The following is a 21,992-nucleotide window of genomic DNA, read 5'->3' as shown; positions in this document are numbered from 1 at the left end:
TCAAATATTTGTATTTGAGGACTAAAAAGAGATTTGTGTAAAAAAAAAAATAACTTGATATACAAAAGGAAGATATATTTACAGAGAGAATGGAATTACACATATGTAGGAGTAATGTCTTTTACAAAGTGTGCAACCAGTACCCCTACCATCTTGCTTCTTACCCCCAATACCATTATAATATTGTTCTATAACTAGAGCCCAGAGAAGGAACCATCTTACTCGTTTACGAATTGCTTCAAGTTCCAAATTCTGAGAATCAGCTGAGCATAGTTGGATGGCCAGTCTGTAGCATCCTCTTGAACATATCCATTCCAAAAGCAGAATCTGATGAACTGAGTCATGGGCAGCAGAATGTTAACTCAGCAGTCAGATCATGAGCTTCAGACAAATTACCTAACAAACAGAAGTGGAAAGGCAAAACCGACCTCATTTATTCCTTTGTTTGCTACACTATGTGCATCGTACTTGAGAGCAAACTAAAATGTAAATAGATAGCAAACATAACGGTTATTGTTCTCATTCTACTTCAACGTTCTAAACCAGGTAGCCAGAGAACAAGAAGTGGCTGTTTTCTCCTAGCTAGGGCAGCAAAGTAGTTAATGTAGCCATACTTGCATCAAGGACATTAATGATGTTCCTTGCCTCGACTGTAAATTGATTTTATGTTTTGTATCTAGTTAAAACCAACTCTAAGAAAATGGAAAATACTAAAGAAACTATACACATTAAGGTCTCTGATACAAGGAAAACAAAGTCTAAGTTCGTCTCATTAAAAGACCACCGTCTCTCTACAAGTATAGACAAAAGGCTTTAATTGTACAATAGTCCCCTCCACAAAAAAAAGGTATTCTCTTAACCAAAAGGAAATAGGTTTTTGTTGACTGAAACATCAAATTAGAGTCATTATTCTAGTCTACGTTTACCATCTTAATATTTGATGATAAATTCCAAAAAGCTGATTCATTTAGCAAAGAAAAGAAAGAAAACTAATGCTGATGTTCAAAATAAATAAATAAAATGAATTACATGCAGACCGTTGAACTTTGAGCATAAATTCAGTCTACTATTGTTTAAAATATCAACTGAGTCTTCAATAGATGAATCTTTATTCCAACGATGTTTAGGTCATAAACGAATATTTAGCTTGCTTATCTTTCAACAATTTGAAACTTGTGTGAAACTGTTAAATCATATATCTCTTGCTAAAAAGTAACATAAATAATGTGTAATTATAACATAAAATCAATAATCTTCAATGTGTTCTGAATTCACTGTAGATCTCCGAACTCACACTAAAGCAAATAGTCATATATTTCTTGAAGGCTGATGTTTCTACTATTGTGCATCCATTAACAGAGATCTTTTAAATAGTTTCTGTTTTATAATAGTATATAAATAAAAAGAAATCAATTGTTTTAGAGACAAGTGAACCACACTGCAATTATCCTTAAAACTCAGGGATGTGCATGTAGTTTGCTTAAAGAAACCTAACAGCAACGTCAAGATTTGGCCTTATACAAAATCAAAGCACAAGTACAAGCTACACATATTAATGGAGGGTAAAAAACATTTCGAAGTAAGCTGCAGAAGCCCCATGACTTTTGCCCTAGCATAACCCCAACTTTATAACATGAGCAAAGCAAATCCCCTTATTTTAATCTTAAATCTACATTTATCCACCTACCCCCTGCAGCCAAACAAATGCAATCACAATCTGCTTGGACACTCGAACGCTAGGCTGACTATTGGCATTCGGCCTTATCATTGGAAACCTAGTCCACTTGACCAGCAGGTTGACACCTGACATTTGACCTAGCTGACCTAGCATTTGAAATCAGGTTGGCTTCGCCAAGGCCTTGCTAGCTGGGTTCCTGGCCAAGCATCATCAAACCTTATGGTGCCTGGTAAGGCCAGATTCAGCCTTGTTGGTGGTTGGCCAGGGCAGATCTGGCTAGTCAATAATTTTTTTTAAATGCTAATATATACTTAATTTACTCCAAAGATTCCAGCACCCCATTCAAGAAGACTTTTGGTCTAATGATTTAGTTCTCCATCTGTAAGTTCCTAGCTCCTTTACCGCGTTTGTATCTGTCTCTGTATCTTCAGCTAAACTTTTGTTTCCCTACATGCTCATTATTGGGGCCAGCCTCTATATTAAGACCGTCATATATGTTCTTCTAACAATCAGAGTAGGAGCCTTTGTCTCAATTATCCGGAATTTGCACACTTAACCCCTTTTTTATATCTGTGAATTACTTGTTTCTTCAATTAACTTCTGGATCACGTGGGTTCAGTATCTGCCTCTATGACATTCACAGGCCTTTCCCCATATTAAAACTTTCACAGACATTTTGCTGACAGAGATCCAATCCTCCTTCCCGCTAAACACAGGTTTCATCCTTGGGTATTCGCAACTTTGCAGGTATCCTCCAGAAAACACCCCTCTAAAAGCTTGTCTCAAGTTGATTAACCCTATTCAATCTCATCAACATATTATTTCCTAGCTTTCTTCATATAAGACGAATAGAAAATAGCAAGACCGCCAACCTTTTCTAATATGTCATTTATATCAATGAAGTTTCTTTTATGGCATCAAAGGAATTTTCTGCAGAACTATCCTAGTGTACCCTTTTCCTTTATAGAATTGACATCCAATAGATCTTCATCACATCTCTTAGATACTTACTCATCCATGCCTTTCTCCTGATTGACATAAACCTGTCTAAATGAAACAAACTCAAATGAAAACTTCTCATCAGTATAGCTCAAAACTCTAAGGTGTAAGATTCCCGCTTACCACCACAAAAATCATCCAAATTAAATCAGGTCTACTACATAGAATGTTCGTGCAGGTAATACTGAAAAGCATTGTGCAGGCAATTGGAACCAAAAAACTGAAAAGAAGCACAATAAGATCCGCTCCATCAATGATAAATAATCTGAAAAGAGAGCTGACCTTGGGATGGTAATTTCATAGGGGAAATGTGTAGCATCAGTTATGGGTGGAACATGGTCCTTTTTCTCATTCACAAATTTTACAATTTGAAATAAAACCTCACGAAGTGATGCCTCGAGTGCAGCTCTACGAGCAATTCTCTCCTCAGATGCACTCTCTACAATTGACATGAGAACAAAACGACAAGAAAACAATTTATTAGAAAACAATTAAATCTCAACAATGATTCAATTTGTCCATGAGATCTGCACTACCTCCTGGGTCAACTACTATTTTGGAATGATGAAACTTGCCAGAATGTGCTTTTGGATGTTGAGTTACATTCAAGTTAATATACCACTGTTCCCAATATAGCCGCTCAATTTTGTTAGTGAACCAAGAAGGTTGTTTGCTTTTCACTTCATAGAATGATAAACATATCTGCATCATCAGTGCCCAAGTCAGAAACAGATAATCAAATCAGCTGCAGACACTAATGTGTCACCTGTTAAAACAGATTGTGAACCAGAACTTTTCAAATAAGGCAAATCCAAGATAAAATACTTCCATTTTCCTGACACAGGAATCATAGATATGTAAGTATGAAATGGCACCTTTGCCATGTGAGATGGACACCGAAGTTTCAGAAAGCAAGCAAAAGAAAAAGGGGAGGTACTTATAATACTCCTCTTTTTAAGGATAATTTCAAAAAAATTTCAACATCAATTGAAAGTAGCAACATCTCAAATTTTCACTAAAAATAACACACAGAAACCAGAATCTGGTGTTGAAGCAGAGGAAAGATATCGTTAACAAAAGGCATAAACAAACAGCAAACCTGACTTTTCTTGTTTGGGTGTTTATCAACCCAACTTATAAACTGCTCAATCTTTTCATCTATCTTCTTCTCAAGTTCTGCATCACCACATTGTACCTATCATAAGAAATTACAATGTAGAATATAAATATATTGTTGTTACAGGTATTCACTTTTACCTGTAGGCAAACATTACATCAACGAGTCAGGAAGTGAAACCACTTACATATGTAATTTCAAAAAGTTCTAAATCAATATCTTTGGGCCGCACAAGACCTAAAGCCCGGTGAAAGACAATCGTGTGCAGTATGCCTGCAACCAATTTCACTTTCTCAGTTTACTTGCAAGAATTTATTATGTCAAACAAATATGAATCTGTGAAATTATGAAGGAAATGGAAGGATTACAACAATGAAAAGAAAAGTTCAGATAGGTGATTTAGAAGGCCTACAAGCCATGACTTACACGCGACGGATCCAATTCTACTGGATAGCCTTAAAAATCATACAGCCAAAATGATGTATAAGGCAGTGAAACAAAGCAAATTATTGTTGCTACTAAAATAGAAACAAAACTACGAAACCTCTTCACTTAAGAAAATGATACCCAAAAAGAGAAACTATTAAATTGGGGTTCAAGCAGGTTCCAGTTGCTCAAATATAAGTAGAAGGGGAACCAATAACAAACTCAAAAAAGCAACTACTATGAAGCAACAAAAGAACAACTTGGTTGATAAAAAGCAAAAACAAAAGAGCCAACAGTCAGATATGAACTTACAGCGTAAAACCTCGCGTATCTCGAAGTGTTCTACTTCCTACAAACAATTAAAAAAAATGATTTAATTGAGTATTTATGATCAATGAAGAAAAAGCTTTAATTGAGAAGAAGGAAAGTAATTAAAGCGTATCTGAGGTTAAATTGAGACGTTGATTTTGGTTACCAGTTCTTTGAGTTGGCAGGCTTCGCAGTTCATGATTGCTACCGGGCAAAAAGAAAATTATCTGAAACTTACGATCACAGATTACTGGATCGATCCTTAATTGCAGATGCTGAGAGATTTAAGAAATTCTAGTGGTTGTGGAAGTTTTCCTCTAATCGGAGTATTAAAACTTGAAGGTCTCCTAAAGCTAATAATCCTTCATTTGGAGTTAGATTCCTTTTTCTAATACATTTATACGCCGCCCAGCTTTCCGCTTTAGACTTTGTTGAAGGTGAAGTTACTGTTTTACCCTTCCTATCCCCTCCTTTCCATTAAACGGCGCTTTTTTTTTTTTTTCAGGGTTCCAACCTGGTTGGTCTTCTTCTACGTTTTGGTGATGAGGAATGAGAAAGAGTGAGAGAAATACTACCTCCTCCTCTTCCGTTTGCGATCCAGGCAAGCGTTTTTCGCCATGCCTCTTAATTCCAGCTGCTTAGCTAATTATGTTAAGATATTAAACCGCTTTGAGGTTCGTTTAGTAGCAGAAATTTTGAATATCACCGCCTTCGAGTTGTTGCCTTCTTTTTGTTAATCAATTCAGATAATCGTTGATTTTCCCCTTATTCTTTCTAAATGAACGATCGTTCTAGTTTTCGTAGAAATTGAGAATCTACCGCATTGGAGATGTTGTTAATGGTGTGAATTTGGTTCTGGTAAACCGAAATGAATCGTGATTATTCAGTTAAATCGGTTCAATTATTGGTTATTTTCACAGTTTTTGCTTTAAGCATTATTAATTTTTGGTTTGTTTCTGTTTTTCCTTCTAAAAAAATGGTTTAACCTAATAACAAAAATGTTTTGGGTATTGTTTTTAGATTTTCAAAAGAGATGGAGTCTATAAAAGGAAGAACTTTTTTCTAATTTTTATTTTTAAAAAGCTAAAATACCCTATGTGTTCGCAAATACCATCCCAAGTTACCGATACAGCTACTTTGTATTATGATGCTAGTAGGAGCAAACAGAAACCGGAGAAAAGAGAGAGCAGGGAGGGAGAGAGAGGAAGAAGACAACAAAGGCAAGAGGATTCTTTTTTTTTTGATAGATTTGCTGTTTATATGCTTTAGTTCAGTATTATACTCAACGATTACAATGTCAAATTTCATTAATCCTCTTAACTGTTGTAAGTAATCCTGTTATTTCCTGAGCAACAATCAGTTTGTTATTTATAACTCCAATTCCTGCCCATCAGATCTCCCTCTGTTGGAAACACCCTTGTCCTCAAGGGTATGGAAGTTGGGATAATCTTTTGTAGATCATACAAATAGACAATGTGGCATCTTCGATAGGGATAGCAGTCCAGAAGTTGAATAGCAGCTACTTGGCCTCGTAGGTTGGGGTTTGCCTATGGCTTCTGGAAGGGGTAGAGTAAGTGTGGGTGACTGGTTTGGATTAAGGTTGCATATGGAAGCTAGGTGGATTGATGTCGAAGAGGGAAAGTCAAGGTGGTAAGCAGCTGTCAGTGCCAACAGTAAGCTGTTAAAGGTTTACCAGAGACGTAGAACTGTGTTGTGAAGTTAGAGGATGTGCATACATAATATGTGTGTTTAATGTTGTATACAAAAAATAAATGTAAGGCCCATCAATCTATTATTCTGTTAACAGATTATGATTCCAAGTCAACACTAAATAGGTTGATCTTGGAAGGCAGTAGCATGTAGTCTCACATTCAAACTACTTATGCTCCATGAGCCGACCGCTTTTCTACAAATGGTATTCTAAGGTATAAAAGCATGATGGTGATAGGATCCAGTCCGGACCTCAGAGAGATAATCATGCAACACGTTATAACTTGGTGATGCAGGAGCATTCTGCCTTAAGCCTACTTATGAACGTCTTAAGCAACATTTCTATTGGCAAGCAACAACTTATGGAATGGATACAATGCTGTGAGCTTTGCCAGCGGAAGAAGTACCCCTGACAGGACTGTTGCAGCCCCACACTGTTCCCACCTAGGCTTGGATGCATGTCTTTTTGGATTCACTGAACAACTGCCTAAGGCTTTAATTTACCTAGAGAATGTTCACCAACTTCATGGGATTCCTAAGGTGTTAGCATCAGATTGGGATAAAATTTTTACAAGCCTGTTTTGGACGGAATTAATGAAACTTTCAGGGACAGCCTTGCATTTCTGTTTGGCATGCTATCTGCAAACAAATGGGCCAACAGAATGCTTGAACCAATATTTGGAAATGTATTTGAGATGTATGGCTCATCAAAAGTTGAAGGGTTGGGCTAAGTGTTTGGCACTAATGAAATGGTGGTACAACAAAACTTATCATTCTAGTTTAAAGATGACTCTTTTCCAGGCACTGTATGATTATGCTCCTCTTCAATTCTTGGATACTGTGTATATCCAAACCCCATCTCAGACAGTGGAAGAGTTTTTGATGGAAAGACAGCGGATAAGCCGGGGAAGCAACTATTATTTAAAGCTTAGCAGAGAATCAATCAGTTTTCAAATAGCAACCACAGTGGGAGGCATTTCAATGAACAAAAACTAGCGTTATTGACGACGTAGCCTTTTTTCCAAGGGTCAGTTTGAAAGGGGAACACATCCAAGCTATCTCCCTATTTCTCTAGGTCTTTTGAGATTTTGCAGAAGATCGAAGAGGTCACATATAATCTGAAACTGCCCGATAATTCTCGATTCCACCAAATGTTCCATATGTCACAACTGAAGAAATGTCAGGCAAGCATATATATTTTGTAGAACTTCCTATTATGGATTCAGAAGGGACTATTGTGGTAACTCCGGAAAGAATTTTGCAAAGCAGGAAAGTTATCAGGAATGGAAAAGAAGTAGAACAAGTACTACTGTAATGGATGGGAACGGTTGTGGACTAATTGCACTTGGAAAGACCGGGAGTTTCTATGTCAGCAATTTCCACATCTCAACCTTAGGGACAAGGTTGCTGTTCAAGGGGAGGGTATTATCAATGCCAATAGTAAGCCGTTAACAGTTTATTAGAGATGTAGGGCTGTGTTGTGAAGTTAGAGGTATGCATGTGGGACATGTGTGACTTTACCGTTGTATACAAGGAATAAATTTTGGGCCCAACAATCTGTTATTCTGTTAACAGATTAGGATTCCAAATGAACAATATAAATAGGTTGATCTTGGATGGTAGTAGCATGTAATCTCACATTCAAAAAAACTTAAAACAGTCCATCTCCAAATTCTCTCAATCTCCTTCTTAATTCCTCCCTTGAATCTATCTCTCTTCTCTATATCTCTCTCTAGCTTTGTGGTCTGTTCTCTATGCTGTCGGAGCTAATGTCCAGAGCTTTTGACAGCAGCATGGCTGATTTTAGCTAAGATGTGGTAGGGACCATAGTAGATAGGAAATAGTCTATCGCTGAGTCGTTTGTGGAGAGATAATTGGTGGTACCATTGAAGTTTAATGTAGACATAGTCGCCAGGGGAATGCGGCTGATCAGACCAAACCTTTTCTGGTTGCTGTTTCATATGATTCTAAGCATTGGTCACATAATGTTTGAGAAGGTTTAAAGTGCATTCACTGTTCGTGATGAAGAGGTTCACTGCTTTAGTGGTGGAATCCCCAGGAAATATGGAAGATATAGGATCTCGAACTGTATGGGCTTAGTTATGGGGAATAGGTGTTATATCATCATTCTGCAGGGGAAATCCCGATGGTGGTTAGGATCCTCATTAACCATACAACTTATACAAGTGCCTAAACAGCTGTTCACGATTTTAATTTGGCCATCTTTTTGAATATATTAAGCTGTGGAGTTCAGGAGTTCAATGCCCTATAACCAAAAGAAGTCTTTCAAAAACTTGTTTAGAAAGATGGTTCCTGTTCACCGTTGTTGCTGGTAGGGAGACCTTGGAGGTTAAAAGCATTATCCAAATAACATTGAGCATACTTGGTGGCCAAATAAAGATGTTCAGGGGCATGAAACTAACATATTTGGTCAAATGGTCCACCACAAGAAAAATGGAATCCTTGCCATGAGATTGGAAATCCGTTGATGAAATTCATGCTGATACTAGTCCTTTATATTCTCAGGAATAGGCAGGGGTTGTAGGAGGCATGGGGAAGCTACATTTTCTGGTTGATGTTGTTGGCAAACAGGGCATTAGCAAACATAACCCTAGATGTCCTTGTCCATTCATTTCCACAGTATTCAAGCTTCACTTTGCTTCTGGGTAGCATTGACGTTGAGTGGCCACCAGAAGGATTAACGTAAAGCTAACAAGCAAAAGGAAATACTTTCAGATACCTTAGATAAAAAGTTAATGGGAATTTCTGCAATTTTTATTCCGATATTAAATTATGTAATATTTTAGTATTAGGATTAACCTAAACAATTAATTTATTATGTTATTGTTATCCTAGGATTTTATCAATATATTATTTTATTATTTTTTAAGTGTTTGTAACCATGTAAAACTATCTCGGGAAAAGCCTATATAAAGGTTTTTGCCCATAGTTTGTAAGCACATTATAACTCAATTGACAAATAAATCAAAGCTTAGGTTTTCTTCTTCAGGTAGCTGTTTGTTAATTTTTTTGAATTTCTTCAAGTTTTTTAAGAAGTAAGAGTTTTCAGAAGTTTTGTTGAGATAATAAGCTTGAATCAACTTATTGGTAAGTCCGTGACATTTTTTCTTTTTTTGTTTCTAATTCCCTATTTTTTGTTTATGCATGGCTATTAGGTGTTGTAGATTCAAGTAGATGAAGGAGCTTTTTAGACGGTTAACTTTCTATATTGCATACACTGTGTGGGTTATAGCAGTTGATTCGATCTTCCCCATATCCTCCCGCATCATCTAGTGTCAGAGTTTAGGCTCCTAATATCCAAAACTATCTTTATTGTTCTTCAACATTCTTGTTTCAAATTAACATTCAAATTTTATTTTGATTATTAATTCATTTGTATGTTACTCGAATCCATTCTATCAGTTCGTTTCAAGTAATTTTGTATTTGTTCCAATATTAAAAAAAAAAAAAAAAATTTGTATAGAAAAAATCTCAACTGCACGCCATAAAGCAATTGACACGTTATTTACATTTTGCATATCAAAAGTAGAGTAACTACCTAAATAGATTATTGGAAAACTATCAAGTGGAAAAATAAGTCATCTACTAGATGAGAGTGAAAATTTTTGTGTATTTTGTTTGGATCGTTCACTCTGCTTGCATAAAACACTCCGTGTATGCGCATTTTGGGCATCTAGAGTTTGTTAGGAATTTTTGTGAAAAATTTTCTAACTCGCAGGGACTCGATTAGGGAAGATCCCAATTTTAATGCTCAACTTGACAGAGAGATTGAGTGTGAATAGCATACACAAGTGGAATGAAACAAAATGAGTTATGAAACCGAGACACTAACTCAATTTCACTAACATATGAGTTCCGTCAGTCCGCAGCATCAACCTAACGCCTTCCATTATTTTTTAACTTCTCTGTTGTATCCAAGATCATTAAGCAATAGCTAGATGAATTTGAGAATGAATCTTTTTGAAGAAAGGGATGATGATATGACCGTGGGAAGGCTTTCAAGATATCCGGTAAGTGACAATCAAAGTTTGCACCAACTCGAAAACAAAATGAGGAAGAAGCCTCAACCAATAAAACGGATTTGAAACCCGGGATTAAAGTCTAGTCCATTGAAGCCCAAAGATCCTGACTGAGCAAGCCTAGATCGAGTAAGATGGATCCTGAATGCCATCAAAGAAGGGAGACCATGTGAGCCGTAAAGACAATCAGCCCAAGGGAGCACAGAAGAGGACGAATCATGGGCCTTTAGAATAATCCAGGAAGCCAAAGATCCCAGTCCATGGTCGACTGGAAACCCAGAGACCTGACCTGAAGCCCATGCGCACAAAACCACTCATGATGGAGGAAAACGGGCCGCACACGTGCTCCACCTGAGAACACGTGCCTGAATGGGTGGAGACCTTGCAGGCAGGTACCCAAGCTGCTTGACCCGCTCCCTGACCTGCTAGGCCCAAGCCGCGGACTAGTAGGTCGTTCACACCAAGCCAGCGTGCAGCCCATGCTGCACACTCGAGGAGACAGACGTGAGAGGCCCATTCGGAAAGGCTCGGACACTGGCCCTCAACCCAAGCCCAAGGAAGCCAAAACCGGGCCGATCGAATGGCCCAGTAGCCTGGCAGTAGTAGTTGGCATAGCAGTAGGTGCGCGAACTGGGCAGGCTGCAGATCCGTGAGGCGTGCAGGCCTCGCACGCAAGCCCAGCCCACGTCCCCTACGCACGCGTGTGGGCTCCCTTGCCTGCACGATTGACTCGTGCGAACTTTGCTTGCCGTTTACCGGATATCCTGAAAGTTTTTCCATGGTCATGTCATCTCCCCTGTCTTCCAAAGAATTCATTCTCGAATCCATTTCGCTGTTGCTTAATGATTTTGAATACAATAAAAAAGCTAAGAAATAATAGAAGGCATTTGGTTGATACCGTGGTCACATCCGTAAGTGAAATTTAGCTAGTGTCTTGGTTCCATAACTCATTTTGTCTCACTCCACTCGTGTATGCTATTCACACTCAATCTCTCTATCAGATTGAGCGTCGGGGTTGGAATTTTCCTTAATCGAGTCCCTGCGAGTTAGAAAATTTTTTGCAAAAATTCCTAACAAACTCTAGAAGCCCAAAGAGTGCATGCACGAGTGTTTTATGCAATGCAGAATGGATGATACAAACAAAATGTGGACACAAAAGTTTTCTCTCTCACTTAGTAGATGCCTTACTCTTTCACTCAGACGGTTTTCCAACAATCTATTTTGTTGGTTACTCTACTTTTGATATGCAAATAGTGTGTCAATTGTCTTATAGGTACAATTGAGATATTTTTTTTAGAGATTTGTTTTGAATATTGAAACAAACACACAATTACTTGAAATGAACTGATAGAATAGATTCAAGTAACATGCAAATGAATTAATAATCAAAATAAATTTGGAATGTTAATTTATAACAAAAATGTTGAAGAATAATAAAGATAGTTTTGGGTTTTAGGAGTCTAAACTCTGATACCAAATGATGTAGGAGAATATCGGGAGGATCGAATTAACTTTTATAACCCACACAACATATTTAATATAGAAACTTAACCACTTATAAAATTTTTTTTTCTATTTGAATTTACAACACCTAATAGGCATGCATAAACAAGAAGTATAGAATTAAAAATAAGGAAATGAAAAATATCACGGACTTACCGATAAGTTGATCTCCTCTCCGATAAGACTTCTGCGTCTTGAAGAATTTGAAGAAGTTAAAAAAATTAGCAAATTGCAAACTAAAGAAGAAAGTCTAAGCTTTGATTTATTTCTCAACTGAATTGTAATGTGTTTATAACCTATGGACAAATGTCTTTATATAAGTTTTTCCCGAAATAGTTTTAGATGGTTACAGACACTTGAAAAGTGATAAAATAATATGTTGATAAAATCATAAGATAAAAATTACATAATAAATTAATTAAGTAGGTTAATGCTAAGATTAAAATATTACATAATTTAATTCTGGGATAAAATTTAAAGTTAAAATACATTAAAAATATTAATTAAGGAATAATTATTCCTTTTTCCCATGTGCTGAATGTGAAATAAGTTGCTGCAGAATTTTACCTTAAAAAGCACATGAAAAAATGGTGGAAAGAGTCCCAAAATTTTGCCAATGCCTTATCTCCACACAATTCAACCATGCGGCCAAAGGGAGCTCGCACACGTGCGCACGCGACACATGGACTGGGCCTGTGCGCGTGGCCCACGCACCTCACAGATCCGCGGCCTGCCCAGTTCACCCACCTGCTGCTGGGTCGTCTGCTGCTGCCGGGCTGCTGGGCCGTTCGGTCGGCCCGGCTTTGGCTTCCTTTTAATATTTTTATATTGCATATTTTAATATTTTTTTATGATAATGTTTGATATAAATTATAGCCCTATATTTATTTAATTATTTAATTTAAATTCTAAATTAGGATATAATATTATGTTATTATTTTTTTAAGTGTTTGTAATTATCTAAAACTATCTTAGGAAAAGCTTATATAAAGACCTTTAACCATAAACTGTAAACACACTACAATTCAGTTGAAAGGGGATGATGTGAGCAAGTAAAGAGAAAAAAATTTCTTCTTAAAGGGAGAATCAACCAAACGGTGGATTTCCTTCCTAAACTACATAGGAAATCAAGAGAAAGAAGAAAACAAATCACATGCCTTAATAGAAGATTGAATCTCATGGATTTTGGAAAGATTGTGGGGGGCCTTAATCTTCTACAATTATTTATCCTAAATCAGTCACAATGATATTAAGATCTTTCTATTTAAAAAGATTTTTTCATAAGGAGATCATATTTATCATATTTTAAAAAATAATTATTTTAATTGTTGCAAGTTTTCTATTCTATTTTATATTTATTTTCTTATGTAATTTTGTAATTAATTTAGGAGATTATTTTTCTTATTATTCACATGTCATACCCTATAAATAAGTCATCAGTTCACAGCTTTATTCAATTGAAGTTTTGAGAATAATAGAATTATAAAGTTTTAATTTTAACTATTGAGATTTTCTTCAACCTTCTTGTTGAATGGAAAATTAATATTTACTTATCAAAGTAATTTATGACATTTTCATCAATACTTTTCTTGAATCAATTTTACCTTATCAAGGTGTTTCTCGTGACGTTGTAATTAATATATTTACCCCGATTATCTTGGTTTTCACTCTCTTTTGGAGTGCAGGTCAAGTAAGGAAGATTTACTTAGAATTTTGAGTTTCTAATTATTAATGTATATGCGAGATTTTAAATTCTGCTGTTGATCCCAATTTTCGCATCGAATAGTCCTCCAGTCACAATAAGGAAGACACTTGCCTGTACATTTTGAGATTTAGTAACTCCCATGAGGGACCAACCAAAGTGCTTGTGCTGTTCAAGTGAAATCATTTTGCCTCATTCAAAAATCATCTGCAAATGCCGTAATAACTCCAAAAGAATTCAAAAACTAATTTGCTAGCTGGATGTGGCTTTCAAGTAATTGCAATCGAGCAGTTGGTCAGAGTTTTGAGATCACAAATTCATCTCAATTTTTGGGCGTTCAGATCGAGTATGTCTTTCATCTATTCGATTACTGCATATTATGATACCTAGTCTCTTTTCTCCTGGGGGTTGAGATCACTGATTGCTAGAGTACTTCTCTGGTTGCAAAATGTGCGTATGACCCACTAGAAATTAACTCAAGGACCTGATTGCTATTTAGGGTGAAAGCTTACTGTTTTTGGATGTGATTGCTGTGTAATGCCTTGTGGATTTTGAAAAGGAAAACAGAATAATCTATCCTCACTGGAGTCAGAGGAGTCCGTTACTTTTTTCTTTTGTAGTGTTATTGTTATCATTTTATAATACTTGGAGTTATTTAAATAATAATTCTTGAAGGAGTCTGATTCCTTGAATAGTTTTGTCTGCCAATCACAACCAAATGAAAGCTAATCATCAGGTTCAGGGAATTTTCATGGATTATTTGATGATAATGACATATTTGCCAACTTCATCTTCTAGGTTGGAGAAAGCTATTTGCTTTACCCGATAAACAAGAAGCTGTGCTATGTATTTAAAGGTTAGCCATGTGTTGAAGGTTTTAAGTTTCAACGGCTATTCCAAATACTGTATCTGAGGTGGATGCCATTTTTGCTGGTGCTTTTCTCTGAGGAATAGCTTGCATAGCATCTGAAACGGAAACCACTAAAATTCTTTTATAATATGCTTCTGACATTTCTTGGTCTGAATCATTTATTATTAAAATCTTTTGGGGATAGATTAGAAGAAAGAATTAATGGATATTGTAGAGGTTTTGATTAACTCGGTGCAATAGTATATATTTTGTACAGGGGTCGGACAGCCTTGGTGCCTCATGAATGACTTTAGTTTCATTTTGAATATATATATTTATGTATTAGTATGGTCTCTTGGTTCTTATTTACTGGGGATGTAGGTATGAACTGTAGATTCCAGGATGGAAGAAGATTGCAAACCCTTATATCTGATAGAAATTTGTGAACTTGTGCTATTTCCTCTATTCGAAGGACAAGTCTTCAATTTTAGCTTCTTTTTTGGTCTTTGGTTAGCGGGTATTTTTGTGCTTAAGTAGATTTCCTTTGATGAACTTGATCTTCATCTGTCCCCAGAGAAAAAAAAAAGTTTGAAATGTTCGAAGCATCTGCTTACTTCATGTAAAACTTGAAGACTCTGAACCGAACAAGTTATAGATTACCTTTCTGATAATTCTTCCTATTCTAGAGATTCTTAAGAAAAATGGATAAGCTCCTAGTGACTAATCTCATGGTTAAATAAAAATTAGAACAGGAAGTGAAAGGAAAAGAAGGGGTCTTTAGAGGAAAAGGAAGGAAAATGTTTAATTAAAACTTTGAACTCTTTCTTTCCCGACATCCATTTATGTTATTATATTTTAATTTTTTTTTTTATCCAAACTGGTGATTCTGAGTTACTCATACTTTTCTTTTTCCACCACTTCCCTCACTCCAAACACAGGTGAAGTAATTCACAGAGCCAAATCCTTCATTTTCTTTACGTCTTAAATACTTTTGTGGATGCTTAGTTTGATACCATTAGGTATGGCACAGTCTTCCAAATGAGAGAAAAGTATAAAATAACAATTAACATATGCTATTCAAATTGATAGCAATCATTATGCTAGAATAAAGTAATCTACCATTGATGAATGGAGGTGACAGCCACTACCACCCTAACACCATTCTCGCTTTCTTAGTATTAATTTCCTTCATGAGACAAGGTACTGTTCAGTGATTTGCTAATCAGTTTTTCAAAAGGGACCCACAGGTGATTCTTGAATTCTTGATTCAATGTGACTGCCTTCATTTGCACAACCTTTCTGTTTACCAACAATTATGTACCTAACTCGCAGTGTTCCATGTGCTAGTGTCATTTTTCCTTGTATGGGAGTTATTCGTGACATTTTTAGGCATCAATGTGTAAGGAGATAGTAGAATAGCACAACAGGCCTGATGCCTTTACAAAGGATGAATAATCTGTAACTTGATCATGATGATGCAGGCAGGGTGTCCATTAAAATTATATTGATTGAATAGGAAAAGATTTATGCTTCTGATGTGCTTTTAAGATCGAGCAGGATTTCTCATGGTCAGACATTTGTATTTGGTAGTTTGACGAGGCATGGTTGAAATGAATTATATGGTATGGCAGGAGCATTATAGTGTGTGTGTGTGTGTCTGTGTATATAGATGTTTTTTTTTCCATTAAAAGCTGAGATTAGAAGTGATTATGCTAATTCCAAATGAAGTTCGTGTTTGAAATTATCTGTAGGGTTCTGCATATGCTGAGCAGCCATGGTGAAGAAAATTTTATATTCACCAACTCTTTTTTAAAATAATAAATTAGGTTGAATATCAACTTGTTGTACTTACTCCAACTAAGAGAATAGTCCCACCAAACATAATAAGTCAAATTTTAGAAATGTTGTATAAAATATTGTGATCTAATCACCGTTAATCAATGATACATTCACAAAGTGATAAACTCTACATTTTTATTAAAATTCTAGTTCGTGATATTTAAGTACAGTCTTAGAATTTTAATAATTAGATCACTGTGTCAATTGTTTACATTTATTAAATTAGAATGACATAGTAATGTCTCTTAATTTTAATATAGCTCTAAATTATTTTTTGGATGAATATATTTCGTCAAAAAACTGAATTTATTTGTTTGTTATTGTTGTAGTTGCAAGATGAAATTTATTTTTTATAGCGATTTAAATTTATCAGTAATCAGCTGTGCCTCTTTTTTTTTTCTATGTATGTGATGTTGTGTTTAAAGGGTTCGTATCACGACTTGAAATTGATCCAAGGCACCTCGGCAAACAAGAAAGTAGTGTTCTTTTGTTTTGGTTAATGTGACTATAGTGCTATTAAATAAGTGATAATCAAGTGGTATCAAGTTAGTATTTTAAGCAAGAGGTGCTAAGTTGAATAATTTGAAAGACTAATTTATGTATCATTTGATATAGTATCTAATTATTATTTGGACTAATTAGAAGGTGTTACGTGTAAATAAATTTAACAATAAAAACGGCTGATGACCGAGAGAAATTAAATTAAAAATTTTAGAAAAAATATATAAAAATTTATTTAATTAAAAATTAATTTAAAACAGATGAAAAAAGTACAGAAATTAAGTCATTATTTTAGTACTTGTATTACCAAATGTAATATAAAAAATAAAGCATTTATAAGTAGAAAATAAATAATTCCAAATATCTAAAACAGAAAAAGCTTGTGAGGTAGTCAAGTTGATAGTCCACATTTCTCCTTACTTTATTACCAAGAATTGGGATTATAGTATTGTTTTTTCATCTTAAAAGAAGAACAATGTCCGGAAGGAGACACTGCAGATTTGAAAATTATGGTAGAATTTGGATTTGTTCGTGGAAGTTGTTGGAGTGGATCTAATCATGGTAGAAATATGGTATAAGCAAAGTTAATCACGCAATCAAATCTAATTTGTGAAAGAGAATTAATCCTTCATAGGATTCTGTCATTTAGTCCCATCAATTCAGAAAAGAATTCCCATATCTTGTTTTATTTTGGGTAAAAATTTTATCTCTTCTTGACGAGGAACTTCTACCTTTCCACCACCATAAATTTGTATGCGGTTAAATGTACTGCTCCATAGTGAAAACCCATGTGTCTAGAATGTTGTCAAATCAAGCACGCACATTAGGTCTTGTACTCGTATTTCCTTGCTTGGTAACTGTAGTAAGAAAGGGTATAGAAAAAAACTGGGACTTTGGAACTAACTGAAGAAGGGTTCTTTATGGTATATGTAATGTCTAAACAAACATATTTCATTCTTCTCTCTCTCTCTCTCTCTTTCTCTCTCTCTCTCTCTCTCTCTCCCTCTCCCTCTCCCTCTCTCTCCCTCTCTCTCTCTTTCCCTCTCCCTCTCTCTCTCTCTCCCTCTCTCTCCCTCTCTCTCTCTCTCTCTCTCTCTCTTTGATTGAAGTATTGGTTCTGTGCCAACTTTCTTGCACTCAATTTTGAACTTGTAAAATGGTGCTTGTCTTTTTATTTAATCTTTTCCTGGCAGAAAAAGAAAATGACAAAAAAAAATTGCATATTATTGGTTACAGCCAGTTTTATGCAGAGTGGGACATAATCTGAGGTTATGATCTTCATGTGGATTTTATTTCTTTCTGACAATCTACATTTCAACATCATTGCATTCTAACCTCATCACTACTCGAGGTCTATATACAAAATCAGATATTTCAGATGGTTTTGGAATAAAGAATTTTAGTTTTTTGTTTTGCATATGTCCTATATCCTATGTACTATGTTAACAGTCATGCTTAATACAATTTCTTGTTCCTGTTAATTTTAGGACAGCAGCAGACTTCACATTACTTGTGGATGGATGGACCTAATTATAATTTAATCTTGTGTTTTGTTTTTTGACATTTCAGTATCCTGTTCTCATCTTTAGATATATTGTTACTTCTTGGACTACAATTGCATGTGTCTTATTTTCTAAACATGAAAATTTAGAAGTTCAAAACTGAGTGAAACCAAAATCAAAAGTAAAAAAGATAATAACTTTAAAAAATTATAAAACCTTATTATATTAGTTAGCATCAAATTAGGTTGTGTGGGGTCTGGTAATGATACTTGTGATTGCTCTTATATCAATAAAGTAGTATGTTTGAAAAATACTTGACCTTGTAAAATTATAAATATTAGTTTGGCATCCCAAGAGCTCATTGTTCTAAAACTGTTAGCACATGAATTTCTAGTATATGATAATATGCATTCACTCATTTTATTTGGGGATTCCCATGTAGATTACTAGAATGTTACAGTCATGGTGAAGCCGGAGCAAAACCCAATTAAATACTACCTTTTATTATTATTTAGTGGTAAGCTCTAGTTACATATAGAATCAAATCTTGCCTTGGTAACAGAAAATTTTGGATTGACGAAGTTTGGACATGTCATGTGAGGGTCCCCAGTGAAAAATAGTGTGTTCCAAGAAGCTCATCATCACTAAACTTTTCGTAAGTTGGAGCTCTCCAATAAGAATCATCCCGCATTTTAGCTTTTTACAGAGACATGATCTGTGGTAGTCCTGCAGGAAGAATCTTGTTCATGGTAGCTTTTGTCAGGTTCAATTCAAACCTCCATTGGGCTTCCCGTTGTTGCTCACCTACTATATATACTTCCTTGTGTTGCTCATATAGAGTGGGCCCTGGAATGGAGAAATTACCCTCAAAAACTGATCTGGGAATTCACAGTCTAAAGTATATTTTACAGATAAGTTGTTGAAGTTTTTGAATAACATATTATTAAGTGTAGTTATGAGTTTGATAGAGAGATAGGTAATAAGTTGTAATCAGTTCCATTCGAATGTGAAAAAATGTCCTTTAAAGATTTTATAGGACATATTGTATAAGAGTGGAATTCAAGACTGTTAAAAGTTTAAGTTCAGTGTTTTACCTTGTCTGCACACTAGCATTTTATAGAAAATTTTTTGCCATAGAAATTTAAAACTGTGTAGGGAATCTTGTATGGTATAAAGTATTGAGGAAGTTAACTAAGATGCCATTGAAGCTTAGTTTTCAGTAGTTACTTTGAGTGGGTGCTGATTAGTTGACATGTTACTTTCATTGCTCATTAACATGATTATGAAGACAGGAAACTAAAACCCCCACATAAAACTATTCTATAGATCACAGGAGAGAGCTCCATTAGAAATTTCTTTTTCTGTTTCTAAAAGAGAAAAACTATGTATGTGATGATAATTGTTTGGTTGTCAGTTTGAGTAGGGGAAGTGAGAGAGGAGAAGGTATTGGTAATGGGATGAGAGATGGAATTATTGGAGCAGCTAAAAACCAACCAATTTCCATTATTGACAAATATTCCATCACCAAAAACGTAGCAATCCCACTTGAAAAATGAAAGAAGACGAAACGTGAGAAGCCTTACAAAAGCTGTATTTGCCGCATAAGGGGAGACATGAGGCGGGGTCCATGTAGAATGTATCACATTCCATGCATGGGTGTCATGTCATATCATCCTCTACGCATCATATATGCATACACATTCTCTGTCTTCATCCACCAAGATTCTTTCTTTTTTTCCTCTCTCTCTCTCTCATGCTTACTGAACATAAACTTGTGGGTTGTACAAAAAACCCCTTTCCTCTTATATTCACTTTCGTTTTCTTTAACTATGGTTGTTACTAGTACTAACTCTTTAAAATTGCTTACCAGATTATGACGCTCAACTTTTTGTAACTATAATTCAACTCATATACAAAATTTTTTACTTTCTATTCAACACAATACTAAAACCAAGTACTGAAATTTCGGTTTTGGCATTATTCAACTAAAACATAATCTTTTCAAAAATATTAAAAGACTTATATATTCAAGTTTTAACACGACTCTTTAAACTCAAATAATATATTCAATTACACAATAACTTAACGTAACGTATTTGAAATATAATGTTAAATACAAATAGTATAAATGTAAGTTGAGTTCACTTTCTCTTTTCCTCACTTTTATTTTAAGTACATTTTTCTCACTAACCACATTACCTACCCCTTTATAATATGTCTGGAATAGGTTTGTTTATGTTTCTTTAATTAGTTATAATTTGTTTCTACTTTTAGTTTCTAATTTGATTATAAGTTTGATTACTATTATTATTATTGATTTACTTCTCTCAAATCATTATTGGTTTGGTTATTGATTTAATTAGTCTAGAATGTGATGGATTAGGTGGGTTAAACTTTTCTTAATTAGTTTTCTTCTTTTCAACAATTGTTTTTTCCCCCTCCCTTTTTTGGATGAGTGTAAGGAACACTATAAGTATGCCATTCATCTATTGATGTAATTAATAAAGTTTACGAGAACATCCCTTAAAGTTATTTATTTTTCTAGATAAATCGATTTTTTTTTTTTATTGATTCAAAAAAAAATCTTATTTTCCATTTAATTCAAAAACATTTTATTTTTATTTAATAAATAACGAATACTTGATATATAAAACTTATATATAATATATATGTTTGATCTAATAACATATTTTATTACATATTGATGAACTGATGATTTATGTGTGTCGTAGAGTTATTTGTTCAAAAAAATCTTGAAATTAAATTATAAATTTAGTTATTTAGAAAATTTTGAGATTAAATATTAAAATATATAATTGCTTATAAAATAAATTCTCAGTATGCTTTGAGAAAAATTTGTAAGGTGATTTTTGTTATACCATTCTTAAATTAAAAAAACAAAAAAACATGTGATTGTTGAGTTACATATAAAACTCAAATTATATACTATCATTAAATTGAACTTGATCTTTTCATAGATAATGATTTAAGTCTAGAAGTTTTTACACTATTAATTTTTAGGTCTAAGGTATTATAAATGATATCAAAATATGTGTCAGCTCGGTGATTTTTGAACTTTATGAGCATCTGAATTGTGATTTTTATAACTAATATTATATTAAAAAATATGTAATTATTAAGTGACACTAATAATTTGATTTTAAATTTTTTAAAATCAATTATTTGGATTTAAAAATTATTGAATCTTAAGTTTTTTTTTTGCATGTAACGTTACAAATAAAATCATAATACGTATCAGGTTAATAATTTTATGTTAGTAACATCTTATATGTTACGTGAGTTATTAGATTGTAATTTATAATTTTAATATATAATCTTTAATAAGCAGACATTATTATACCGTTAAAAATTGTGATATTTGATATTATGTTAGAAATAAATGTCACTTTAAATTTGAAAGTTGGTGGATCATTGATTCTTGAACATAAAACATTACGAATTTAAACATTAGAGAAGTTTGAATTTTGTGATTGGGTAAATTTTTGTTGAACATTTTTATCTTTTATGTTCAAATGAAAATTTACCATCATCATTAAGATGTAATACAATGAAAGACCCAGTTTAGCAAATGTAAGTATAAATTAGATGTGTAAATCTTACTATACCATTACTTACACACACATACATACATACATATATATATATATATGTAATAGAAACAAGGCGGCCTCAAAAGCTTTTCTTTACTCGAAATGCTAAGTTCTGAAACTTCTGATGACCGAGTTGGTGGAGAATCGTATGAATAAAGCACAAGGAAAAGAAATTTAAATAAATAAATAAAATTATTGCGGAGAA

The 21,992-nt window shown here is 34.3% G+C and overlaps 1 protein-coding gene and 1 long non-coding RNA gene across 4 annotated transcripts; one reads left to right on the top strand and one right to left on the bottom strand.

Annotated features, from left to right (window-relative positions):
- Positions 1 to 60: 60 nt before the first annotated feature.
- On the bottom strand, positions 61 to 4,918 carry LOC110822229 (meiotically up-regulated protein). Of its 2 annotated transcripts, none has more exons than XM_022052284.2 (7): positions 4,696 to 4,918; positions 4,533 to 4,569; positions 3,982 to 4,067; positions 3,777 to 3,872; positions 3,214 to 3,379; positions 2,960 to 3,116; positions 61 to 396 (listed from the first exon to the last, which is right to left on the bottom strand). In XM_022052284.2, the coding sequence occupies exons 1-7, from the start codon at positions 4,726 to 4,728 to the stop codon at positions 393 to 395; spliced, it is 579 nt and encodes a 192-aa protein (XP_021907976.1). In that variant the 5' UTR covers positions 4,729 to 4,918; the 3' UTR covers positions 61 to 392. The 2 variants fall into 2 exon arrangements, with proteins under 2 accessions (XP_021907976.1, XP_021907975.1); XM_022052283.2 differs by having other exon boundaries at positions 61 to 335.
- LOC148266219 (uncharacterized) lies at positions 4,839 to 14,679 on the top strand. Of its 2 annotated transcripts, XR_015818340.1 has the most exons (3): positions 4,839 to 4,966; positions 5,035 to 13,830; positions 14,283 to 14,679. It is a non-coding gene; the product is annotated as an uncharacterized LOC148266219 (long non-coding RNA). The 2 variants fall into 2 exon arrangements; XR_015818339.1 differs by lacking the exon at positions 14,283 to 14,679 and having other exon boundaries at positions 5,035 to 14,178.
- The last annotated feature ends 7,313 nt before the right edge of the window (positions 14,680 to 21,992 follow it).

Source organism: Carica papaya, chromosome 4 (assembly GCF_054855325.1).
Source record: "Carica papaya isolate Zhongbai chromosome 4, ASM5485532v1, whole genome shotgun sequence".
NCBI classification, from domain to species: domain Eukaryota; kingdom Viridiplantae; phylum Streptophyta; class Magnoliopsida; order Brassicales; family Caricaceae; genus Carica; species Carica papaya.
The sequence above is the reverse complement of the archived record's forward strand: the minus strand, read 5'-3'. Positions and strand labels throughout refer to the sequence as shown.